Below are 24,616 nucleotides of genomic sequence, written 5' to 3' on the forward strand. Positions count from 1 at the left end.
GGTAGTTCCTGATGCTTAGGATGTGGATATGAATACTGATATTTATATCTGATATTTGAGGATTTATCTTCATCTGTAATCGTTAGGATGCCGATATGGTTATTAATATCTATGTCTGATAAAATATAGTTACGGATACAGACATGTAGTGAAATATCTGGATCCGTGTCTGGAATATGCGAATATATATTGGTTATGCAACTGTAATTGTTTTAATCCTTCGATTAATGGATTTGAAGATTTTGATGATCAAGGGATCTAATCTTAACTTTTCAGATAAAATGAAGATATTAATGAATTCTCTTGTATCATATGAATTATGTTATTTTCAATATCATTTGGTTTCTTATATCTGTTTTGCATCCGCATGTATATCTGCATATAACCCTATCTGGATCGTTAACATCTCTACGGTAAGCTAATATTAGAAATCCTAAACAAGTTAAGACCAATGCAAGAGCCATCGTTCATGAGATCGTGCACTCTCCCCAACTCCCATTATAGTCTATCTAGCGTGGCTCTGCTAGTGCCTCTTATGTAGGAAAAGTTTGTGGATGGCTCTCTAACTATGGTGCTCCTGAATCCTAACTAACCAGAGACAGTGGTGAAGCCACAAAGTGTTCAGTGATGTCTCCACTGAATTGCCTATTTTATAGTCATTTTTACTTAATTTTACATATATTTACTACTTTTGACACCGTTAAGACTAGGACAAGACACCACTAGAGAGGACAATGCTAGAGATTGCCTACTTCAATGAACTTATAAGCTATATAGTAACACTACTGGGACAAAGACCTGGCTTCGCCACTGGCTAGATATAATGTGTGAGCAAAAAAATATTCTTAGGAAGAACTACATTCAGATATTTTATGGTCATTTACGGTTAATCCTATATGGATCCTCCAAATTATAGGACCCAACAATAAAAGTTGATTCATGAAATACCTTTCTAAATTCGTGACATAAATATGGTTAAATATTAACAGCTGCCAATAATATTCTTGTCTAGATAAGATGAACTATTCCATACGTGACAAACTGATGCAAAAGAGGTGCGTGTCATTTCTAATGATAGTTTGTACTTTTCTCCAAAAACAAAACTATTTTTTAACTGTATTATGTTCATAGATCTTACTAAACCAATGATTTATTTATCACCCTTTTCTCAGAAATTTAGTTTTTACTTTCTCTTTAATTAACTCAAAAGCTCCTTGAAATCTTCAGTAAACACTTTTGTTAGGTTCACCAAAATTAAAAGTATTCAAGAGTAAGTGATATGACCGTCCATTTTTGTGAAGAGAGGATGAGAAAACAAAATACATCAATTAATGAGGAAGCAAAACTGATACGGGTGTATCTTCTCTTCGGAACTTAGCGATCCTCATGGGAGCTTGAGGATAGATGATTCTCATGATAGCATGAGAATAGAGGTGTAAAACAACACAGGGGAACGCAGGTTGAAGCGTGAAACGAGACGGCGAATCGAAGAATCGAAGCATCCAGTTTTCAGCCCGTGAGTCGACTCATACATGTATATGAGTCGACTCATCAGGTTGAGTCGACTCATGCTTGTCATGAGTCGACTCACGAAACTCATCCGTTTTGTCAGAAGTTTCTGACCAGTCGACTCATGCTTGTCATGAGTCGACCCATGTGTCATGAGTCGACTTATATATGCACATGAGTCGACTCATCGATGGTTTCTTGGTTCGTTTGGGTTTCTGTGTGCACGAATTCCTATGGGGTTTGGGCTTGGTTATTTATCACTTTGTCATCCACGTTGTTACACGTATATAAATGATTGTTTTAGGGTTTCTAATCAGATGTAATCAAAGAGATATTCTAATCAAGAGAGATTAGGGTTTAGAGAGAATTGAGAGTTTGTTCTCGATTCTAGTGAGATTGTGAGAGAGGGATTGTAATCTTTTCATATCATAATTTAGAGAGGGTATTTTTCTTTGTCACATACTGAATTATTCTTATGTTTCTGTCATCATCTTCTCAACCCACCTTTAATAATTCGGCAATTAAAGGTGCTCGCACGGCGACTCGTATCAAAAACAATGTAACAAGCTCATCACATGATCAATGAAAAATCAAATACATAATTATAATAGAATAATATTAACCATATTTTTATTCTTTTTTGCTTCAAAAAAACTGTCATAAAATGGACTTGAAACTAGGATTTCTCTTCACTCAACTTCATACCTTTACCTATTAACCAGTGCTTGGATATTTGTTTAGTTTTAACTGGAGAACAGAAGTTGTTTAAGTAGGCTGGGTGTTCTTCAAATTTTCTTGTGATGCAATCATGCATTGTAAATTTTATGCACAACACACCTTATCTTTTCTTTTCTTCAGTAGCATTTAAGCTCTATTGACATTTTCCAAATAGTAATTTTTTTATCGTTGGATTCAGCATAAAATCAACCATCGAGAGGTACAAGAAAGCATGTGCTGATAGTTCCAATTCAAATGCAGTTATAGAGGTCAATTCTCAGGTAACCAGCTTCTCTTCTCTTCCAAATAAATTCTTTAAAGTTAATATTAGCATATTACAAGCTTTCTAAATGTTAGACATCCAGCTTTGATATCACACCTTTGAACTGCTGGGATCAACAATCCTTCGTCATAATTTTTTTTTTTGGGAAAAGATATTTAAGCTGCCCCCCCGAGCCTGACATAAACCTCATTTCAGGCTCCCTTCATAGATTTGAAGATGTATTTTATAATGTACTGATGCCGTCTCGATCAGAGTTGCATCATCCCTACGTATGATGATTGTAGATAATGTCAGTGACTCAGTTATTATACAAACATTTTAAGAACATTCAGAATAACAGTCTTGCGACTTTGCTGGCAACAGATTGTATAGGTGTGCTCGCACGCTCTAAATGAATTTTTATAACAAGTTCAAGAATTATCAAGAATCTAGTATACTGCTGATTTAATTACCATGAGTTACATCTCCTTGCTATTTTGATTAAATGATGAATAACTTCAAGATCGACGATCAATTTCAGGACTCTGTAGTCAGAGACGGATTCAGAATACTCCTACGTTCCTCCCACTTAATTCACCTTAGCAAATCTCATTAAACCTGAAATAATATGCGGAAACAGCTCAAATTCCAAATAGAACATTATTAATACTTAAAACTTAAAATGAAGTTCAATGGGGGAAAAAGAAAGACTTTCAACTGTTGACTTTTAACTATGCTTAGAGAGCTAGCATATCATTATGGAAGAAAAGTCTCAAACCAGGGCAAACAATAGGCAAACATTAGAGAAGTAGTGGGAATTTTGAATTTTGAAAAGTTCTATTTTTTCCAGGTACAACTTAAGCTCTCCTGGCAGAATTCTCAGGATTTGGGCTTTACAATTTACCCCTTAAACAGCCTTGATCGAGTTTTTGAATTAAGTAGTAATAATAAGAGATTCAGATGTTGCACAAAAATAAAACATTGTCAGCTTTGCACGCAAAAAAGGTGTTTAGGTCTATTGCATGATTCTACTACATTCACTTTCTGCGCAGAAATCTGTAGCAGACTGCAGAAATATGTCAGCAACTTGAGCTAAAGGTTGTCGACACTGAAGAACTATCTTCTTTTGAACTTCAGATACATAACTACAGATATTTAAGGCTTATTAACTTCAGCTCTATTACAAATATAATGCTGGACATGTGATACATGGTAAAGACGTTACAGCTAAATTAAGAGGTTGCGGTACTTCAGAATCTTTTTGTCCATCCTATTCATGGTAACAGATATTTTTAGCAAGATTTAGTGTGGTCATCTACTAACATTTATAGTTTCAAATGTATTTTGGTTTTGATATAGGTCTCCTCTGGCTACCTTCCTATACAAACGCTCACAACTTCCTAATTTTACTCTAAATATGAACCATTTTATCTGTATATACAACTGAGGTTTTTTAAAAACAACACTTAAAAATCTGAAATTTTTCTCTTGAAATGATGGGTGCAGCAATATTATCAGCAAGAAGCAGCAAAGTTACGCCATCAGATACAGATTTTACAAAATGCTAACAGGTGGCCTCCTATGTAATATACAATTAAACTACTAGCACGATATGGATGATGCTTCATAACTTGACCAAATATTATGATCTTTTCTTCACATTGTTTTCAAAATATCTGTTTCAGGCACCTAATGGGTGATTCTCTGAGTTCTTTGACCGTGAAGGAGCTCAAACAGCTCGAGAACCGACTTGAAAGGGGCATTACCAGGATCAGGTCAAAGAAGGTAGATTACCATAAAATCATGAAGAGATTTTCAATTTTGGAGCTTTGAACCATTTTCAATTAGTCACTTTTGATTAGTATTCTGCTATACCCTTAAATTTACAATGCTTCCAAGCTGATATTTTGCTCTTATTCCTATCAGCATGAGCTCTTGTTTGCGGAAATTGAATACATGCAGAAAAGGGTAATCTCCTTTTTCCCCTTCCAAAAAGATCTATAATTTACTCTTAAGATTTCCCCGATTTAACCTTCCTAAGGTAATTTTATTTTGTATGCGTGAAGGAAACGGAACTTCAGAATGACAACATGTACCTCAGAGCTAAGGTAACACATTTCAGTTACCCCTAGATGCACAATTTAGACCGAAATAATTAGCCTTGAACTTAGAAATTTCAGTTTTCAGGTTAATATCCAGTCTTAAACAAGAGTTGGTGGTCCATGACATTGATTTTCCATAATTAACCGAGGAAACCTTTCAGTGTCCCTGATTTTCACAGAAAATCTAGGTCTCATGCATGTAGGTTCGGTTCATTACAAATATTATTGAAGAAATGGGTTGACATACATGGAACTAATAGTGTGATACATTGCTAAGGAGTTTTTAATTAGACAATCATATGAGGCTCAAGTTTTCAGGGTCCTGTGCTAGCTAGTGATACCTATATTATTGGTGTTCAGTTAACCATCCAGTCAATAGGGTGTCGAGTCTGTCGACCCTTTGGGCTAGTGAAAGCATCTGTCTTTGTATCCCACTAGAGTGTCATATTATGCAAGTGCTAGAAACATATTAGCTAAACATAAAAAAGGCTCATCTTCCAAGTAATATGATGATAATATAGCATTCCCTCATATGAGTTTATGAGGAATAATTCCCAAATTTTATTGGACTATAATTACTTCACATTCACTGGTCACTAGTTCACCACAGGGTAAGCTGAGGACCGTGATCCCATGTAAACTTGATTAGTTGATAATCTCATACAATGCTAACTCTACAATTGAGATCATTAAATGCTGAATCGCTACCAGAAAGAACAGGAGCTAGATAAAAAGAAAAACACAATTCACTACCTGAGTTCATATAACATACTGTGCTCTGAGCATAGATGAATAGATTCTTTTTCACCATAAAGAGCCTTCTTTAAACTGAGTGATGTCCCATCCACTTGCAATAAAACAAAATTACATCATTCATATACCTACAATCATCAAAGAATTCTGTCAACACAGGAAATAACTAAATACTAAAGTTAGGCTTATGAGAAATTAGAAAATGTTAACGCGTGCCAGTAACCAACATCATTCTTCCAACTTTTATTATTCTCAGCTACAGAATAGACTTACTTTTGTCGTGAATTTTCTTCTTTTTATTAATGTTTATACTCACTAAATTCAAATTTTGTTGGAGAATTCAGATATCAGAAAATGAGCGAGCACATCAAGTAAGTGTTGTACAGCCTGGGCCTGAGTTTGACACTCTTCCAACATTCGACTCAAGGAACTACTACAATGTTCATATGCTCGAGGCTGCACCTCACTATTCACATCATCAAGATCAAACTGCTCTTCATCTTGGGTATGAAAACAAAGCTGATCCTGCTGCATAAAAAAATTACTTCTTAAGCATGTTTCTAGCAAAAGGTTTGTCTTGATTACAAAAACTTTTGTCATAATCTTGTATTGATACTCATGGAGATTTGCCAAGACAGCCTTACATGTTCACCTTTGATGTGCATTGGCGTTAATCATGCTTTAAAAATGATAGTTAAAGAACTTGTGACCTTCTGTTGATCAATATTATGGGCTTTCTTTTGTGAGATAATCTTGTATTGATACTCATGGAGGTTTGCCAAGACAGTGTTATATGTTCACCTTTGATGTGCATTGACTTTAAACATGCTTTAAAAATGATAGTTAAAGAACTTGTGAACTTCTTTGATCAGTATTATGGGCTTTCTTATGTGAGAATGAAGTATTCTGAGGTGCATAACAAAACTTTGCTCCACCCTATTTCTCTTGATAGTATTACATGATACCTGTTTCACATTGGATTAATGCTAAAAAATATACTCCTTTCTGTATGCTGGCTGTTATTGATGATGAGACCCAAATGAGAAAAGAAGAATACTAGAACTTGGTGAGGAGAGTGTTGGAGGATTATGGCCTAAATTAGTGACCAGGAAAATAGTATATGATGCACAATGAGTAAGAAAATAAAACAGAACAAAGGAATCTTGTGCGCAAACGTTCCTGGTGCGTGTCATTATAATCAAGGATAGTTTTTTTATATACTTATTAGATATTCCATGGTTTTCAGTGGGCAATGGAGAAGCTCTTACAAGTTACTTGTTAAATAATTAGAAGGAAGCAAAATTTATCAGGCCATTATGCATTTTATTCTGAAGAAGGATAACCAGCTGATCACAGAAAAGAAAGGATGAAGCTTGTTGACGATGATGATTATGTATAACTGTGTAATGAGAAATAGCAACACTTTGATGAACTAACATATCTTTAGCAAATAAGATAACAATTGCAGTATGTTTTTCGTATCCCTTACCAGAGAAGGTTCCATTTTCGCGATAGCTGCAACTTCACTAATCCCACCTGGAACTGAATGCAGAGCCCAGCAATTTCACCGGCCAACTCACAACTTAATAAGTGACCAATGAAAGGTTGAATTCACAAAAGTAACACATTCAGCAATTCACCAGAAAACTTGGTATATGCTTCGTTGACGCTTTACATGAGCACAGAATAAGGAATTAGATCGGATTAATCTGTTCTCCTGTTTCAAAATCAATATTTTCAAATATTGAGACAACTCATATAACCGCCATACAGTTATTTAATAAGATTTACAAATTTTAACATGTATAATAATCCCTTTTACCCCTCCAGATAACAAAAAAAAAATGCACAAAGCTGATAAGTTCCATGAATGGTGTTTCTCATGTTCAGATTCAATGGTCCAGTATCTAGCACATTGAAAATTTTTACTTGGTTAAATGAAAATTTCATGTATAATATAAATATAACTGAAGTTGAAGTATATCAGCCTTGCAGAACTTGTTACCTAAAGTTCAATGATAGACCGTGGTTGAAGTTTTTCATGACAAACTGCCTTTTTGACAAATTAAAATGAGATGCTCACAAGGTAATAAAACTATTGGCACCGGTAAAAAGAAAATTGAAGTCATTAAACGGAAGGGCCAAGAAGAGTTTGACACAAATGCCTTCAGTCTTGATTTGAAGCAATGAATGTCAGATATTTGCAATTATGCAAGGGAAATTAAAAAATCAGACAATTTGCCTCTTCTTCCTGCAAATAAAGATGTTAAATTATGTAAGTACAAAACTCCAGACCAAATTGCCTGTTCCATGAATGTTTGTGAAATTGATAGCATTGACTCCTAAAACTGCTGTGAACTGTGAAGGACTCCTGATATATCCTTTATATCTATGAGAAACCATCATCATCAAGGTCAGTTATGTGGGAGTAGTTTGTTTGTGCTAGAAAGACAGTACCAGTCACTAGAAACATTCATAAGATGGAAGCATAGGAATGCAGTGCAGTATATATGAATCAGTGACAATAAAAACCAAAACAGAGTAACACTTAGTTACCTCAGAACAAAACAATGTAAAAGGAATTAAAATGTAGTTAGGTCATATTGACAAAACAGGGAATGCAACATTTGCTAACTTAAAATGATTTTAGAAAAAAAAAAAGTGGGGTTGAACCACGAGTTTAGGCATAAAACAAACAGAAACGATATATACCTGATAACGTTGACAAGAATATGATAAAATCACAAATACAATCAAGGAAGATCGACAAACTCCCTCCTGCACTTAATGCTATTCTACTTATAAGCATGGAGGAGCTTAAGAATTCAAATGAACACAGCGTAAGTTAATGAAGCTCCAGGGCTAATAGAATCGAGTTGGAAGTTGTTGTGAAATTTTAAATCTTCATGATATGACAACTGAAAGTAGAGACCTATGAAGCACGGACACGGACACGGCGACACGGACACGACACGGACATGGCAAAACCCAAAAAAATAGGACACAACGACACAGCTAGATTTTTTAATATTATTATTATATATAGATCAATATTGAATTAAATTCCTATTATATTTTCATAATTTTTGTTATGTAAAGTGGAGATTATAAATAAGAAACTAAAGGAAAGTGTGTGTTGCAGGTGTGAATTAAGACGTCGGGATGACAATGATTTCTTGGAGAATTGAAGACAATAGTTAAAGAAAACGAGAAAGAAAAGATGAACATATAGAAAAATAGATCAATTTTTATGTTGTTTTATTATGTAACATTGGCTTGTATAATCAATTACAAATGTAAGTTATGTAACTGATTTGAAGATAATAGGTAATTTTCATTACTTTTATCTTGAGCATATAAAAATACAAGAGAATAAAGTTCAAGTTGCAACTAGTTCCATGGCTACAAAATACTAAGTTACTAACATTACAAAAATATAAAAATTACACTCAAAAACATATCTTAAAATAAAGTTTTCAAGTTGAAACATCAAAAAGATTATTTTATGTCTTCAATTCCTTCATCCTCCTCAAACACAACGGCCTACATTCTGGGCGCATCAAGAGAAAGGGTAGCAACATGTAACATGCCGGCACCTTGAAATGAGTCGAAAGCATCTCCATCAATATCTCACATTCTTGATTCTCCTTCCATATACTCTTCTGAACTTCGAGAAAGTAAGCGAAGGTTGGTGTGAACATAAACAAGATCCTCCGCCCGTACCGGGGTTAGCTTGTTCCTCTTTAAGGAGTGAATGAAACCATACGTACTCCAATTCCGTTCACAACAAGATGAAACCATACGTACTCCAATTCCGTTCACAACAAGAAGAGGAACAAGGTTGGCCTAGAAGCTTTACGGTCAATGCTTGCAAATTTGGAATTCCGTTCACAACAAGAAGAGGAACAAGGTTGGCCTAGAAGCTTTACGGTCAATGCTTGCAAATTTGGAATACTTGCACCATAAAGAAACCACCATGACTTTGGATCCATATGTCCTCTATCGGAAAGAGAATCCGGATCACTAAAAACCTCCAAAGACCCCACAAACTTAGCATATTCCAAGTTCACCGTCCGTCGTTCATCGGGGTTAGGATAGTATCTTCTTAAGCACTTTGCTCTTTCCGTAGAGATCTCAAAATCTTGATTTGGAGATTGTCGATTGACGTTCTCATTAAACCATGTGGAATGATAGTACCTATGTTCGTTAATAACATGAATTAGCCCACAAGGTATTAATTACTTGAAATATTCGTATTAAATAGTGAAATGTGAAATATTACCTTGGAACTAAAAAGTATGTCAAGCACTGAAGCGGGGTGTTGCCCTTCTTCCATTGATCCACCAAGATCTTGTGAATCACCTCATAAAAAAGAGATTCCTCGTTATCCCTTTTACCCTCATGCCTATAAATAGCTTATTTCACCTTCTCAATCATTGTATCTCACATATCATACACCAAATAAAGACATTGTGTATCGGTGTCGGTGACCCTTATCATTTCATAGATTGGACCAGTGAAGTCAAGAATAAAATCTATTTTGTCCCATCACAAATCATCGAGGACTTTCTCTTTCACAAATTGAGCTTTTCTCACATCATCTTCTCTATACAAGCTCCATCGATCACTAAGGACTATGTCTTGGAGGCCTCTCTTGATGACCTTAAACATCTTCAATATAATAATCCACGAGGCAAATCTTGTGTCGGTAATCGATAGGAGCTTCATTTTTGAATAATCATTGAACATGGAAAGCCGCATAGAGTGATTCACGATAAAATTCTTCATAAGCAATGCATCATCGGAGATCTCTGTAATCTAATGTAATTGTGCATAAGCCACGACATTTGCTTCTGTGTTCTTAGCAGCACAAATATTCTTGATAGCAAAATGTAATTGTGCATAAGCCACGACATTTGCTTCTGTGTTCTTAGCAGCACAAATATTCTTGATAGCAAGATTGAGTGTATGGACTACATAAGAAGTTCAAAATATTTGCTATCAAGAATATTTGTGCTGCTAAGAACACAGAAGCAAATGTCGTGGCTTATGCACAATTACATTAGATTACAGAGATCTCCGATGATGCATTGCTTATGAAGAATTTTATCATGAACCACTCTATGCGGCTTTCCATATTCGGCTTTCCATATTCAATGATTATTCAAAAATGAAACTCCTTTCACTATTGCCCGCCTCTGGGTAGTCACTGGTGAGATGGGGGAAGCAGCCTAGCGAAGCGGAGATGTGAGAGAGCGAAGAGAGAGGGAGAGAGAAGCAGCCGAAAAAAAAACAAAGAAAAAAAAGGTCAAAAAACTTGCAAACAGACGATGCCTCTGGGTGGTCGCCGACTCACTGTCTCTATGTGGCCTCCGACTCGCCGCCGCGGTTGAGATGGGAAAAGCAGTCGATGCCCTAGGATGAGAGAAGAGAGAGGGAGAGAGAAGCAGCCGCCAGATGAGAGAAGAGAAAGGGATCGGGTCTTTGTTTTTAGGTTTTATTTCAAAATGGGTTTACAAACAATGGGTTTTCAAACCCAATAACCGCTTCGTAATCCTCAGCGCGTCGGCATGTTGAGAATGAATCGGCAGAAATTGGCGTGTCGACGGCGTGTTGACGACGTGTCGGTGGCGTTGACCCGTGTTGGGGGTGTTGACCACATGTCCGACGCGTGTTAAACGCGTGTCCGTGTCCGACACGCGTCGAAGACGGAATCGGGGCCATATTTGGAGTGTCGGTGCTTCATAGGTAGAGACCCTTCAGAAATTAGCATAAAGGTTTTTCTAGTTTTTCTAGTTTTTCTTGCATGATATGGCTTAAAACAATAACTAACCTTAAGATATCAGCTTTTCGAGGACTCTAGGTACCACTTGAATTAATAAATTTAAAATCAATCCTACCATGGCATATGTTTAAAACAATTATAGATCATGGAACGTTAGTTTCCATACAGTAATGCAGTTTCCTAATATGTTGTTTTCTTAAACTTGCCTTCTCGTTTCCATATCTTCGTATTTCAAATTTCGCCCTTTTAACACAAGTTTTTAGACAAACTTGTATTATCAGCTAATATTTAGTGTGAATCCACACTTTTAAGCTTCGGGAGAGCACAAATTACTCATTTAGAACAAAACCAACAACCATTTTTAAGAGCCATAGAGTGTCCTCGCTCATTTATTCACTCATTTATCTAAGAGCATGAACTTTATTAGGCGAGGCATAGACCAAATAACCGGTCAATTAAAACTACTTAAGAGAAAACAAAAAAGCAGGATCTTCTACAATAAAGGACACCGATAGTCCAACTTGTTGTATGTGTCGAAATACCCATGGAAGAAATCTGTGCATGTTCATTCAATGAAAAAGATGAAGTTGCAGAATAACAACGAAGTATAATACATAGGCCTTTCACATGCTATATTTTCCATATGGTGATTCACCACAACATATTTTCATACATTAGAATGTTTAAGATTTGCACCATATTAAATCAAAAATTGCAGGAAGTAAGACTTGTTTGCAATAACAGGACGATGAGCTGAGATAAATTCACTTTACAATCTCAATAAAAATCACAAGTAAAGATAACTTACAAGAATTCTCTTTCGAAATAATTACTTTGAGTATAATTCTGCCTTAAACTCTTCCCACACTTTAGGACCCTGTGGATGACCACTAATAAGCCACTTTCTAAATTTCTCATCGGAACAAGAAAGGATACTACTCAATGCTAACGTAGGTGATGCCTTTCCTCTATCCCTGAGCCACGTGTACATTGACAACCTGAGTTTCACCCTTTCTATAGTGTATGCCAAAATTTTCGGAAATTCGACAAGTGTACTTAAGGGATAACCCAATTCTTTTACAAGAAAATTAATCTTTTTCTCAAGGACATCTACCGTCTGGTTCAACACAATTGGAGACTTTTTAATCATAGTATACACATCATCCTTCTTGAGTCCAAATTTAACCAATAAATCATATCGCCCTTGAAGCTCATCGCTTTTGCCACGGAGATAAGTCATTGCCTTCTCCATGTCTTTGGAGTTGTCGACAAACCCTAAACACAAGAGAAACTTTCTTCTCTGCATATGACACAATTCATCATCTCGAGTGCAAGGAAGAGCGCTTAGCTTAGACCCTTTAACATAATTCTTCAGTTGATGTGGATCGTCCTTTATTATTGTACACAACCTCTTGCTACTTGTCTGCAGTAAGCTAACAACGCTACTAGCTTTCTTCAAAGTGTGCTTACCAAACATTTCTTTATGAGTACACAAAAGCATTTTGATATCCTCAGGATCCATTTGAAGCTCCACAAGAAATACTAAACCCTGCCGCAAATTTTTCATGAACTTCCCAACTTGAACCTGAGGGAAATTTAATAGAAGGCTGAATATTTCCTTTCTTGTTGCACCTAATTTCAGTTGAAATCCAATCAATGAAAATAGTGTTCGCCCAGAACCATCAAGCAAGAAATCAGGATGTTCTCTTATCAAAGCCTCTAATTCTTGTTTAGTGAACCCCATTTCGAAACAAGATTGCAGAACTATGAGCATTCTACTCCAACTATAGAAATCCTTTTCAGACAAAACATCTCCAATCCAATTACGCTCCAGACCAAGATCTTCCAACCCTTCTAGAACTTTAGCAAACTCTTTATTTACATCCCCAATCAGAAGAGGCGGGTTCGAAACAACAAGCTTAATAACATTAGACTTTCTCAGACCCAATTCCTCATAAGCCCGAAGCTTGGACCCCAACACACCACACTCATACTTGAAAACATCAGCAGCCTTCTTGTAAATCCTTCCTATTTCACTACGATCAATACCATAATTACAAAGGACATGATAGTTATCAAGCAATTCCAGATCATCTTTGAGATAAAACAAGTCCCGAGGGAGTAACGAGTTAAAATCAGAAGGTTTCAGACCCATGCTCTCAAAGAAAATTTCGACTTCGTTAGGAGGATGATATCGGAAAAACCTCGTTAATGCTCTTTCGATATCTTCACCCTCCTTCTCAACCTTGTCCAAGATCTTGTTAAGAAAACTGGGGGAGTTTTTGCTCATGTGCTCAGCATCAGAGAACTCTAAGCCTGTTGTAAAATGGAGATAGTCCATAAGAGCCTCTTGGGCCTGAGATATTATTCGATGGCCTCGAAATGCAGGCTTTGGATCATTAGGAGCAGCACCCACAGAGCTAAAACCTCTAGTGTTGCCCAAAACTGGGATTTTTATACGAGAACCTCCATGTTTCGATGAAAAAACTCGATTATTCACAAAATTATGAGATATCCATCTCACAAAGGTTGCTCTGTTGTGATAATTTGATGCAAAAACTTGACCTTTCAACGAAATACAAGGTGCCCACTCAGTAATAGATGCTCTTTTGATTGAATGAAAACAAAGATATTTCGACGACAAAATTCGATCTTTTGCAGAAATTGGTAGTTCGCAGTTGATAAAGAACACTTCTTTGCAACGAAGAGATCCAAAAGCTAGGTTTTTAAATGGCATGAGGTGTTCTCTTGAGCAAATTCGAGGAACCCATTTGCTAACGAGATTGATCATTGCCAAATTAAAGCAAATTGAAAGGAGAAATGATTAAAAAAATCGCAGAGATTGGTTACCTCAGATTGTTAAGTGATTTTCCCCATTTTGAATGAGCTGAGAATTTGAAGAGAACATCTCTGCCCTAATTTTGTAGGTCATTTGATTTGGAACCCGCGAGCAGGGTTTAAGAGAGGGTTTTGTTTACCGGGGTTGCTGGGTCGGGTCCGTTTTAAGCTCGGATCCAAACGCACCCGATCCCACCTAATAGGAAATCAATCGTTTCTTGGCGAACAATACATGCAGAAAATTTGTCTAAACTTTAACATGATAAAATAGGGGTAATTGCAAATTATCCCTTATATCATCTTTAATTGCCAAAAAAATTCTATTCAATCTCTGTATTTGCCAACAAGCCCCTCAAATCTATTCCTCTTGGGAGAATCCAATATTCATTATTCATGCTACAGTAAACGCTACAGCAAATATTGTAGCACAGACATGAAATAAATTATTGTAGAATTATTACTGTAGCACAGAAGGGAATTGTAGCGTTTAAAAATTTTACTATAGCATTATTACACTGTAGCACATGCGGGATATTGTAGCATTTAAAAATGTTACTGTAGCACTTTACGAAAAACTGTATTTAAATACAGAATTACTATAGCGGAAATAAAAAAATGGAGGTCGTGCTTTGCACGGGGTGCACACTAGTCTTCATTTTTATTGCCAAATCGTCCCTTTGTTTGGTTAAGCCTTAACCCAACATGTAAAATACCCAAATGCCCTTGAAAACACTTTACATTTGAAAGTTAGACTTAGAGGAGATGAAAAGGGATGGAGTATATAGTGAAGAATTTAGAGGATTATATAGGTTTTAGAGAGAAATTTGACTACTGGGACAACACTAGTTTGAGCTTGGAGAGAGTTCGGGTGGCAATATACTGGGAAATCCATCCATTTCTGTTTGAGTTAACAGAACTTCGCCCAAATTAATAACTTCACCTAATTAGAGGAACGAATTGGCAATAAAGGTGGATCTTTGAGGGACTCTTCGGCAATTAAGAATGATTTAAGAGACTAATTAATATGCCATTACCCTAATAAAATATTACTGAATAATTAATGATCAATTGTTGCCCAAATTTAAAGTTTCCGCACGATCGCAGCTATAATTGATGGATTTGGATCCTTATTACAACAACTTCTACACAACCAAAGGATTATTAAGCAACTTTTTCTTATTCACGATCCACCCTACTCACCAAATCACCACGAGTTAGATTACCAATAAGAATAGTACAATACAATCAATATGCACATATTGTCAATGTAAAATTACACAAGGGTTACCCGTAACCCCAATCAATCGCAACAGAAGAAAGGAATATACCAAATGAACTATTGTTTTGCCACGGAGTGGGATTGACGTAGTGCCTACGTAGTGCCCATTCAGATCGTCATCTATGATTTGAACTTGTGGATGATCTGAATAGATGTGCTCGATCACATCAGCGATACACCAACTAAAAGTTTGAAGGGATACATGAGCCTCCTAATTCACAAACCAAACCATGTTGTTACTTTCCATACCCCCACAACTCCATCTCTCCTCCTCCTCTCGGCGGCTGGGACATTTGATTCATCTGCTGCCCAGCACCACCGTACCTCCCTTCCATGCTATCAAGGACACCCCAATCGGTCCCACTAGCGGCTTCTCTTCCTTGATCATCAACATGCTGGCTCATTTGGTCGCACCCGTCGACATTGACCATGCCCGCCGCGTCTCCAGGTAGCACGGAGAAGTCATAGGCGGCAGGTTGTGCCCCACAACTCCATCTCTCCTCCTCCTCTCGGCGGCTGGGACATTTGATTCATCTGCTGCCCAGCACCACCGTACCTCCCTTCCATGCTATCAAGGACACCCCAATCGGTCCCACTAGCGGCTTCTCTTCCTTGATCATCAACATGCTGGCTCATTTGGTCGCACCCGTCGACATTGACCATGCCCGCCGCGTCTCCAGGTAGCACGGAGAAGTCATAGGCGGCAGGTTGTGCCCGAGGGTTGGGGAGGAGGTCTTGCACCTGGATTTGGGAGTAGGGATTAGTCGGGAGGTGATGAGAGGGGTAGTGCAAGGCTACCTCGGGCTTGTATAGGTTCGCGGTCTGGGGGTGGAGGTGGTGGTGGAAATTGTGCTGGTGGTTGAGGTAGAGAGGTCGAGATTGGTCGTAGGCAGTCATCGCGGTCGTTGTGTGGCTGGCATCGTTGCCCTGGCTCGAGCTCCCTTCGCTCCCGTCGGTCTTGAAGAAGCACTTCTTCTTGAAAACACGACACACCAGTTGCCCTGGCTCGAGCTCCCTTCGCTCCCGTCGGTCTTGAAGAAGCACTTCTTCTTGAAAACACGACACACCACCCATCCATCCTCCTGCAATAAAAGAGTGAACAACCGTAATTAATTCTTTCATGTAAACTATTGAAAAGGATAAATTAATTTGATGAAACTATCATGAATTATGAGTGCTTTTAATCACATTTTTTTAAATCAGCATAAAAGTACCACATGCTAACAGCAAACCACGTACAAATTACTAGTCGCCATGAATTTTGCTGGTATCTCTCTCTAATCGAAACAATTTATGAAAATACCCGTAACAGATGCAGAGAGAGGAGGCTTACACTGCCGCCGCCCTGATCGTCATCGGATTCCTCGAGGCGATACTCATGCATGATCCAGTCAGTCTTCTGTCCATGAGGAGCGCGACCGCGATAGAACACGAGGGTTTTACGCATGCCGATCTTCTTGTAGCTGGTTCGGATGCACTTGTCGCGGCCTGTCTCGGTTGGTGCGTGATCCTGTTGGGTATTTGCGGTCCTTGTGACTGAAGAAGTACCACTCGTTCTGCGGAGTGGCTCCTATTCTGCATCTCTCTGAGCCAAATGAAATCGTGCTAAAACTTAAAAATACGCTTTCTACGGGTCAAAAAGTCTAACCTAATAAGTATTATGTACATGTGTCTCTAATTGCCAACCAACATATTTGGAGGAATAAAACTTTAAATTTCATAGATGGAACGCTAGTGATCTTGCATAAAATTGTCATAAACTATCTTTTGGCCAAATGGAGACTGGGTGTCCCTCCATGCACTTTATTAGCGTGTTACTAACACGACACACATCCACGCTCTCCTGGTTCAGATCATTACCATGTTCCAAATCATAGTAGATAGTCTAGATCTGTTTTATATTAGCAACACACTAGCCAGATGCATGAAGAGCCCTCATTTACTCGCTCACTGACGGAAAACTAATATGAACCTTCAAATATATATGTAGAATTACCATAATTATGTTAACCGTGTTGCTAAAAAGTCAATGAATATATAGTTACAAAAAGTTAACAGGGATAAAAAAAAGTCAATTATCACGAGGAAACAAGCATATAATCAGTATTGAAGCACAAAGCCAAGTCTAAAACTATAGGCTACTCTCGCACGGACCAGTTTTTCCTAACTTTTATGTGGGCCAGTAATTAATACTGGTTTAGCTTCAAAAGATGGTGAACTTGTAAGCGGAGTGGCATAGGTTTGTTCTTAGGTTTGCAGACAATTGCATAGTAGAAAGAGAAAGGCATAGCATTTTTTATATGTTTAATTAATTAACTCCATGCTTAGCTCAAGCTAGTCTTAAGCTGGAATTAATTGATGTCTCCAGATATTTCAACAAAGAAAAGGAAATAAATTGTATAAATGGTTTTGCTACAAGGACTCAAAATATGGGACCAACAGGGGGGACAAGTGAGGTGCCCCACTCCTATTGCATACTGAGCTGACAATCATTAATGATGACCAGCTCATTATGTAATTGGAGAAGGACATCTCACATGTCCCCCTTGTTGGTCTTATATTTTGGGTCATTGAGGAATTTTTCTTGTATAAAAGATGGCTTGCATTGAGATCATTAAAACTAAGTGCTACTTGGGCAGCTTAGGTGTGATTATGTCATAAATTTTGGTGATAAGAAAAATAAGCATGTTGGTGAGTTAGAAATCTCTTAAAGTAATGATGCTCTATGGGGATCTGAATCATTCATGTCTTCTATGTGTAAGTGCCGCCTATTTGCTTGTAACTTATAAATGGAACATGAATCTCAAATTGTATATGCCTTCTAGGACTAGAAGAATGTTTATTGATAACAGAGAAGCAGGGTGGTGGTGAAATTATTTAAACAGTTTAGAAATCATTCTTTAATTAAGGAGAAACTCTACTAAATAAACTAAATTATGGAATCTTTAATTGTGCTTCTGTTACCTAGGTAATGAGGTGCGTAGGAAGTACAAAATAGTGAAAATTAACCATAGTGTAAATAATTGCATCCCATATAGTTCAGCTTTATGATGTTCTTCAAAGAAAAAAAAAAGTAAATTAAAGTTTAGATTGAACTTAACTTTGCATCTTGATAAAACCCTAACAATTAATTAACGGCCTATGTAACTTGTTAAAAGAATCACACAACTAATCCCTTAAACCTCACTCAATTATAAAAGGGAACAAGTCTCATGATAATTGAAGAATTAGAAGAGTACTGTACTTGTGAATAAACTAGGAAAATACATCGGTTAGATTTGCCCAAAGTCCAAATTCAAAACAAAAATACGGTGAAATTAGCATAACAAATAAATTAGAAGAGAAGGTAATGCACTCCAAGAACATATATTCAGAGATAGAAACCGAGATATGCTACCTTCATTGATTAGGATGAATTTTTTTTTTTTTTTTGATGAATTTAAGAGGAAGTAGTCTAGAATTTGAGTACTAAAAAGGAAACAACTAAGATAACTCTAAATCAAAAGGAACCCACAAGCCATTGATCAACCAATTATCTTATTTGTCGTTTATTGATTAATAACAAAGATAAGTATGTATACCTATATCTTTCATAATAACCATCTATAATTGGAGAACAAGCCTCATCCACTCTATAATTTTGGATTATACAATTATATTCTTAGCTATCATTAATTAGTTATCAATTAAGGTGTCAAAATTTTGAAATAAGGCTAGAAATCTTACTCACTACATGAAAAAAAAATTAGTAAAAAACCCTAACATATAATTACTTAGTCATAAATTTAATCAAATTCTGACAAATTAAACTACCTTGCAACTCCCAAGGCTCGATCTTGTTCAAATCAACCTCTCTAATAACTTCAAGATCAAACTTCTCCAATGACACCTTCTTCTTGAGGTAGTACAAAAGCAACTCCTCATCGGTCGGATGAAACCGGAACCCTGGTGGAACTCCGGTGCTCGACGACGATGAAGATGCCGCCATCAAATCAATCACAAACTATTCCAATCTCTCTTCAATTTATTGAATATTATTGATTGAAAATGGAGCTAAAAAATTTTCTCTACGTGAACTTGTGCACGTACACTTATATAACTTTCATGTGTGTGTAGGTGTCAAAAAAGTTGACGCCGGGAGCAACGGCGATGGGGTTGGATTAAAGCTAGCATACGTGAAAACTAAGCTAATTGCATGAGGCTAAGTAGAGATTTGTGGGGTTTATTTATATATAATGATTAGTGTTTATTTAAGTGGCAAACGATCCCGAGGAATAGAATAGGGTTTAAATTGTTCCCAAAGCAATTTGAGTTAAAAAGAGAGATTTAGCTTTGATTTCTCTTGGGAGCTTGGCTCTTTAACGTTGGAGTTTATTAGAATAATGGTTTTATTAGTTCTGTTGACCTTTGGGGTTTGCAGAGTGCAGTAGGTCTTAAGTGGAAGTTGTTGTATGACAATGTGAAGTGAGAGGGTTAAGAAGAGTTAACTCCTTCTTAACATGTTAATCCATCTTTAATTTAGTGGATAAAAAGTTCAATGAAGGATCTAAGATAACCTCCTCAGGGTGACGAGTTTACGAATCAACATCTATAGATGAATTAAGAAACAACTCTTTGGAAACTAGTTATATCCCCCCTGTTGGTTTTGGGGTGTGTAGACCCAAACCTGAGAACAAAATCAAAAGCTGAAAAATACCCTGATCAGTCGACTGAAGAAGCAGATCAGTCGACCGTTTCGACTATAGGAAAGAAGCTGGAAAATGTCGCTCTGGTCGGTCGACTGGCGGGGTGCCACCAGTCGACTGACAACGTGCACGAAGCAGCCGAGAAATCCCTTATCAGTCGACCGATGAAGCACCATCAGTCGACCGAAATCGGGTCAAACTGTTTTCCTGGTTCGGTTTGGAATCTGTTTTGAGTTAGGGTTTTATATATTTCTTGAACGTTCTTTTGAGAAGTAATACACGAGAAAGAGAGGGTTTTGATAGTACTTTGAGATCAGAGATCTTAGAGAGAGTGTGACCTATTGCAAGCTTTGTAATCTTCTTGAATAATCAAGGAATTTCTGGTGTGGCTCCCGAGAATGTAGGCATGTTTGTCGAACCTCATTAAATATGGTGTTCGCTCTTTTATTTATTCTTTCCTGTAAGTTTTTCGATTCCCTGTGATTTATTGCTTGCTAATTGTTCGTCACAAGATCTAGAGGTCACGGGTTGTCGGTTGCAAAACCCCAATAACTGGTATCTGAGCTTCGTTTGGCAAAGAGCTGTGTGAGAGCTATAGCAGAAGAAAGCAAATTGAAGATTGAGAAGTTTGACGGATCAGACTTCGCCTACTGGAAGTCATAAATGGAGGATTATCTGTACCAGAAGGATCTTTATCGTCCGTTGATGGGGAAATCTAAGGAAAAGAAGAAGGATGAGACCGACGAGGACTGGAAAATATTAGATCGGAAGGCTCTATAGCAGATCTGGTTGTCACTCGCAAAGTCAGTCATCCACAACATATTGAAGGAGAAGATGATGGTGGGGCTTATGGAAGAGCTCACAAAGATGTACGAGCAACCGTCAGCTGCAAACAATGTTCATTTCGTCAAGACACTCTTCAACCTTAAGATGGTAGAAGGATACTCATTCATGTTGCATCTCAGTGAGTTTAACACGATTGTTGATCAACTCATCTCCGTCGACATCATGTTTGATGATAAAGTGCAAGCCTTACTGATACTATCGTAACAGTCGGATAGTTGGACAGGTTGTGAGACTGTAATTAGCAACTCGGCAGGAAATGAGAAGTTGAAGATGAGCGAGCATGTCAGTATAATTCTATCCGAGGAGGTTAGAAAGAAGTCGTTCGAATCAGAAGGTTCAGGTTCAGCCCTAAATTTCGAGCAGAGAGGTCGAACTCAGAACAAGGGTAACCAAAACAGGAAACGGTAGAAGTCAAAGAAGAATAGGTCGTACTCGAAGGTGAGGCCTATCAAAGAGAAGTGTTGGAACTGCGACCAGGAGAGCCATATGTCTTCAGTCTGCAAAGTGCCAAAGAAAGATGCAAATGAGTAGGAGGCTCATATTGTGCAAGATGCATTGATCCTTGCTATGGACAATGACACTGATTCATGGGTTATTGATTCAGGAGCCTCATTCCATGTCACTGCTAATAGGAAGCTTCTTCAGAACTATGTAGCTAGGGACTTTGGAAAAGTATACTGGGGGGATAACGAGTCTTGTAGTATTGTTAGAAGAGATGATGTGCAGATACAGATGAAGGGTTCTAAGTAGTCTCTAAAGAACGTCAGATATGTACCGAAGCTGAAAAAGAATCTTATTTCAGTTCGCCAGCTTAGAGAAAAATGCTATATTTCGATATTTTCTAGGGATTCCTGGAAGATCTCCAATGGTACTATGATGGTTGCTCGCGACAACAAAATTGAAACTCTCTATTTAACTTCACATATGAGTGACACACTCGCAATTGTAGCTGGTAAGGAAAGTGCAGATCTGTGGCACAATAGGTTGGGACACATGAGTGAGAAGGGTATAAAGATTCTATACTCTCAGGAAAAGCTATCCGACATCGATTCAATGACAGTTTGTGTTTATGAAGACCGCATCTAAGGGAAACAAAATAAGGTTAGCTTTCAGAAGAGTGAAAGACCACCCAAAGCTCACAAGCTAGAGCTTGTTCATACAGATGTATAGGATCCAGCTAGTGTGTCTTCTCTTGGCGCTTCGGCGTACTATGTCACCTTTATCGATGATCGCTCGAGGAAGGTGTGGGTATACTTCATAAAGCACAAGTCAGAGGTGTTTGTGATCTTTAAGAAGTGGAAAGCTATGGTAGAGAACGAGACAGATCTGAAGCTGAAGTATCTGAGATCGGACAATGGTGGATAATATAAGCTGGAGGAGTTCAAAAAGTTCTATGCTCTGAATGAGATTCACTTAGATAGGACTACTCCAAGAACACCGCAACAGAACGATGTTGCAGAGTGAATGAACAGAACATTGATAGAGCGTGCGAGGAGCATGCATCTACATGCAGGTCTACCTAAGATGTTTTAGGCGGACACGGTGCATACAGCATCCTACTTAATAAATCATGGTGTGACGCCCCTGTTTTTACACATGGCTACAGTCCAAGATGAACCCAGAGATGTCAAACCTACCATGCACCCATACTGTGCAATAGCATGTTTCACCAATCACAGTAATATCCTCTACTGGAATTAAAAATAAAGTACAGGTACAATACAGGCAAACAGAAGGAAATAAATACAATAAACATGATGTCAAAAGATAAATCTCATAAATAAAATCATGTCTTATATGGATAAAACAGTGAATACATCTAATCTATGAAATGATATAAAATATCTCGACATGGAATAACTGAAAATGTAATTAAGGCTCATAGCCTTTACAAAATGTGATACTGAAACTCTAATGTCTGAGTAGAAATAAACTCTATTGTGGAATCTCTACTAATAACGCATGTGATGGCGACTATGCAATAACTCTGTCATCAAGCGACTCTCCGATGCTCTAAACTGTTTGAAAAGAAATTGAAAATAAAAAGAACAACAACAAGAGCGTCAGAGTGCTAAAGAAAGATCACCTTCATCCGCCCCCAGGGGAAGGACTGCTACATGTAGTGGAGGCTCTATCTATTAAGCATAGTCTACCTAGATCATTTTTCTCATAACTAATGGTATTAATACTTAGAAATCTACAATATGAGACGTAGTACGTCGAGCAAAATAATCCAAACAAGGAAACTCTCATGTATATACCATATGTCTCAAACTGTAGATATCTAAATATTAATCCCAAACTATAGAAAGAAAAATCACTGGAAAATAAAACACCATAATGAACATCAGCATATAAGTCTCATGTACTCACAAGAGTAAGGTATCTTGGTCATATATATATTCAACAGTGTGACATAAATACTTTTGGCATCCACCAAAACTCAGGCTATCAAGTAATTATCTCATTTGTAACTCTTTGCAATATCCCGGTCTCATCGCATTATCATGCATGACGGTCTACCCTGTAGATATCCTAAAACAATGTACACGGCTCATTAGTCTCATCGCGATCTTAGTGCGTAACATGAGTGCGGAATGGCCTACCTTATAAGTATCCTGAAAGACGGCTCACAAGCCTCATCGCACCCTCATGCGGACGGACTGCTAGACAAAGCATCCAAACCCGAATCAATGGCCTGTACAAATAAAATATCGACACACTACTCCATATAGTACTGAACTAAGCTCATCAACGATATCAATCCTATGTATGAACTGTATAAATCTAGCATATTGACGCACTATCTCATATAGTACTAAACTGGGTTCATTAACGATATCCGACATGTGTATAAACTACTCCAACTCAAGTGTAATCACTCAACACTTGTCAAATCTCCTTTGGGATACTCATGTATATACTATGACACTATTCATGTATGTTCATATCTATACGTGTACTATCATGCGACTCAACCCCGCGATGGCATCTCGAATCAAAACAACACAATATTCAGCAAAACAACATTAGTAGTCGACTACTAAGCTTACTAGTCGACTATACTAAGTCTACTCAGACTCTGTAAAACATGAATCATTATTAGTAGTCGACTATACTATACATTAGTCGACTACTCTATAATCAGACAGTTTTTGTAGAACAAACTGGACCTTAGTAGTTGACTACTACTCTTAGTAGTCGACTACTACTAAGCAGAAACATACACACATCCGTGTATATATAACACTTAGCAATCGTCACATGTTTATCATGTTTTAATACAATACAAAGCAAGTAACTACAAATCAAAAGAATCATCTTCATAATTATTTAAATCCTTGATTCAATTAATTAGGTTTAATCTTCTCATTAGTCAAGAAAAAGATATAAACCCTAGTTATCGATTAAATTAACATGAACATGCTTGTATATTTGTAAAACCCTGAAAATTTGAATATAATGTGATAAATAATTATAAATATGTTATATGGTGAAAATAATATATCTTTGATGTTTGAGTAGGATAAGAATTGATTTGAGGTCAATTCAATGTATATTTGTGAATATATGAGTTCAAATACACAAATCATGCACAAAGGCCAAGAGTGAGAATCTGGGAATTTTGACTAGTTAAGCATTTCTATGTTTTTCACACCGATTCATTAAGAATCTGGAAAAGTGTATAATACCAAAGTTGTAGGTCTCTTCAAGAGCTTTCCAACAAATCTTAGATCACATTATTTTGAGGTCGTATTAGAAAGTTATAGCCAAAATACCGAAGAGAATGTTCCTAGGCAGACTGAATTTCCAGTTTCGGGTTTCGGGTTTCGGATTTCG

At 37.3% G+C, this 24,616-nt stretch overlaps 2 protein-coding genes and 1 pseudogene across 5 annotated transcripts in view; 1 reads left to right on the forward strand and 2 right to left on the reverse strand.

Moving 5' to 3' along the window:
• The window catches only part of LOC109823099 (MADS-box transcription factor 21-like), a 23,301-nt gene extending 17,134 nt beyond the window's left edge, over positions 1 to 6,167 (forward strand). Inside the window, exons 3-8 of one of the 2 annotated variants that reach the window (XM_020389382.1) lie at positions 2,426 to 2,507; positions 3,995 to 4,071; positions 4,174 to 4,273; positions 4,415 to 4,456; positions 4,555 to 4,596; positions 5,688 to 6,167. In XM_020389382.1, the coding sequence (XP_020244971.1) occupies positions 2,426 to 2,507; positions 3,995 to 4,071; positions 4,174 to 4,273; positions 4,415 to 4,456; positions 4,555 to 4,596; positions 5,688 to 5,879 (535 nt within the window). In that variant the 3' untranslated portion in view covers positions 5,880 to 6,167. The remainder of the gene's footprint in view (positions 1 to 2,425; positions 2,508 to 3,994; positions 4,072 to 4,173; positions 4,274 to 4,414; positions 4,457 to 4,554; positions 4,597 to 5,687) is intronic. The other variant, XM_020389383.1, reaches the window with a different exon arrangement.
• LOC109823098 (transcription termination factor MTEF18, mitochondrial-like) overlaps positions 1 to 14,071 on the reverse strand; it is a 14,861-nt gene extending 790 nt beyond the window's left edge. Inside the window, exons 1-5 of one of the 3 annotated variants that reach the window (XM_020389378.1) lie at positions 11,937 to 14,071; positions 6,833 to 7,060; positions 5,344 to 5,471; positions 2,962 to 3,106; positions 2,517 to 2,774 (exon numbers count right to left, since the gene is read on the reverse strand). In XM_020389378.1, coding sequence (XP_020244967.1) covers positions 11,958 to 13,919 — 1,962 coding nt within the window. In that variant the 5' untranslated portion in view covers positions 13,920 to 14,071 and the 3' untranslated portion in view covers positions 2,517 to 2,774; positions 2,962 to 3,106; positions 5,344 to 5,471; positions 6,833 to 7,060; positions 11,937 to 11,957. Of the gene's footprint in view, positions 1 to 2,516; positions 2,775 to 2,961; positions 3,107 to 5,343; positions 5,472 to 5,784; positions 5,872 to 6,832; positions 7,061 to 11,936 lie in introns of those variants that run through there. The other 2 variants (XM_020389379.1, XM_020389380.1) reach the window with 2 other exon arrangements.
• LOC109823131 lies at positions 15,708 to 19,267 on the reverse strand (annotated as a pseudogene).

The sequence above is a fragment of the Asparagus officinalis genome, chromosome 9 (genome assembly GCF_001876935.1).
Source record: "Asparagus officinalis chromosome 9, Aspof.V1, whole genome shotgun sequence".
Taxonomy (NCBI): domain Eukaryota; kingdom Viridiplantae; phylum Streptophyta; class Magnoliopsida; order Asparagales; family Asparagaceae; genus Asparagus; species Asparagus officinalis.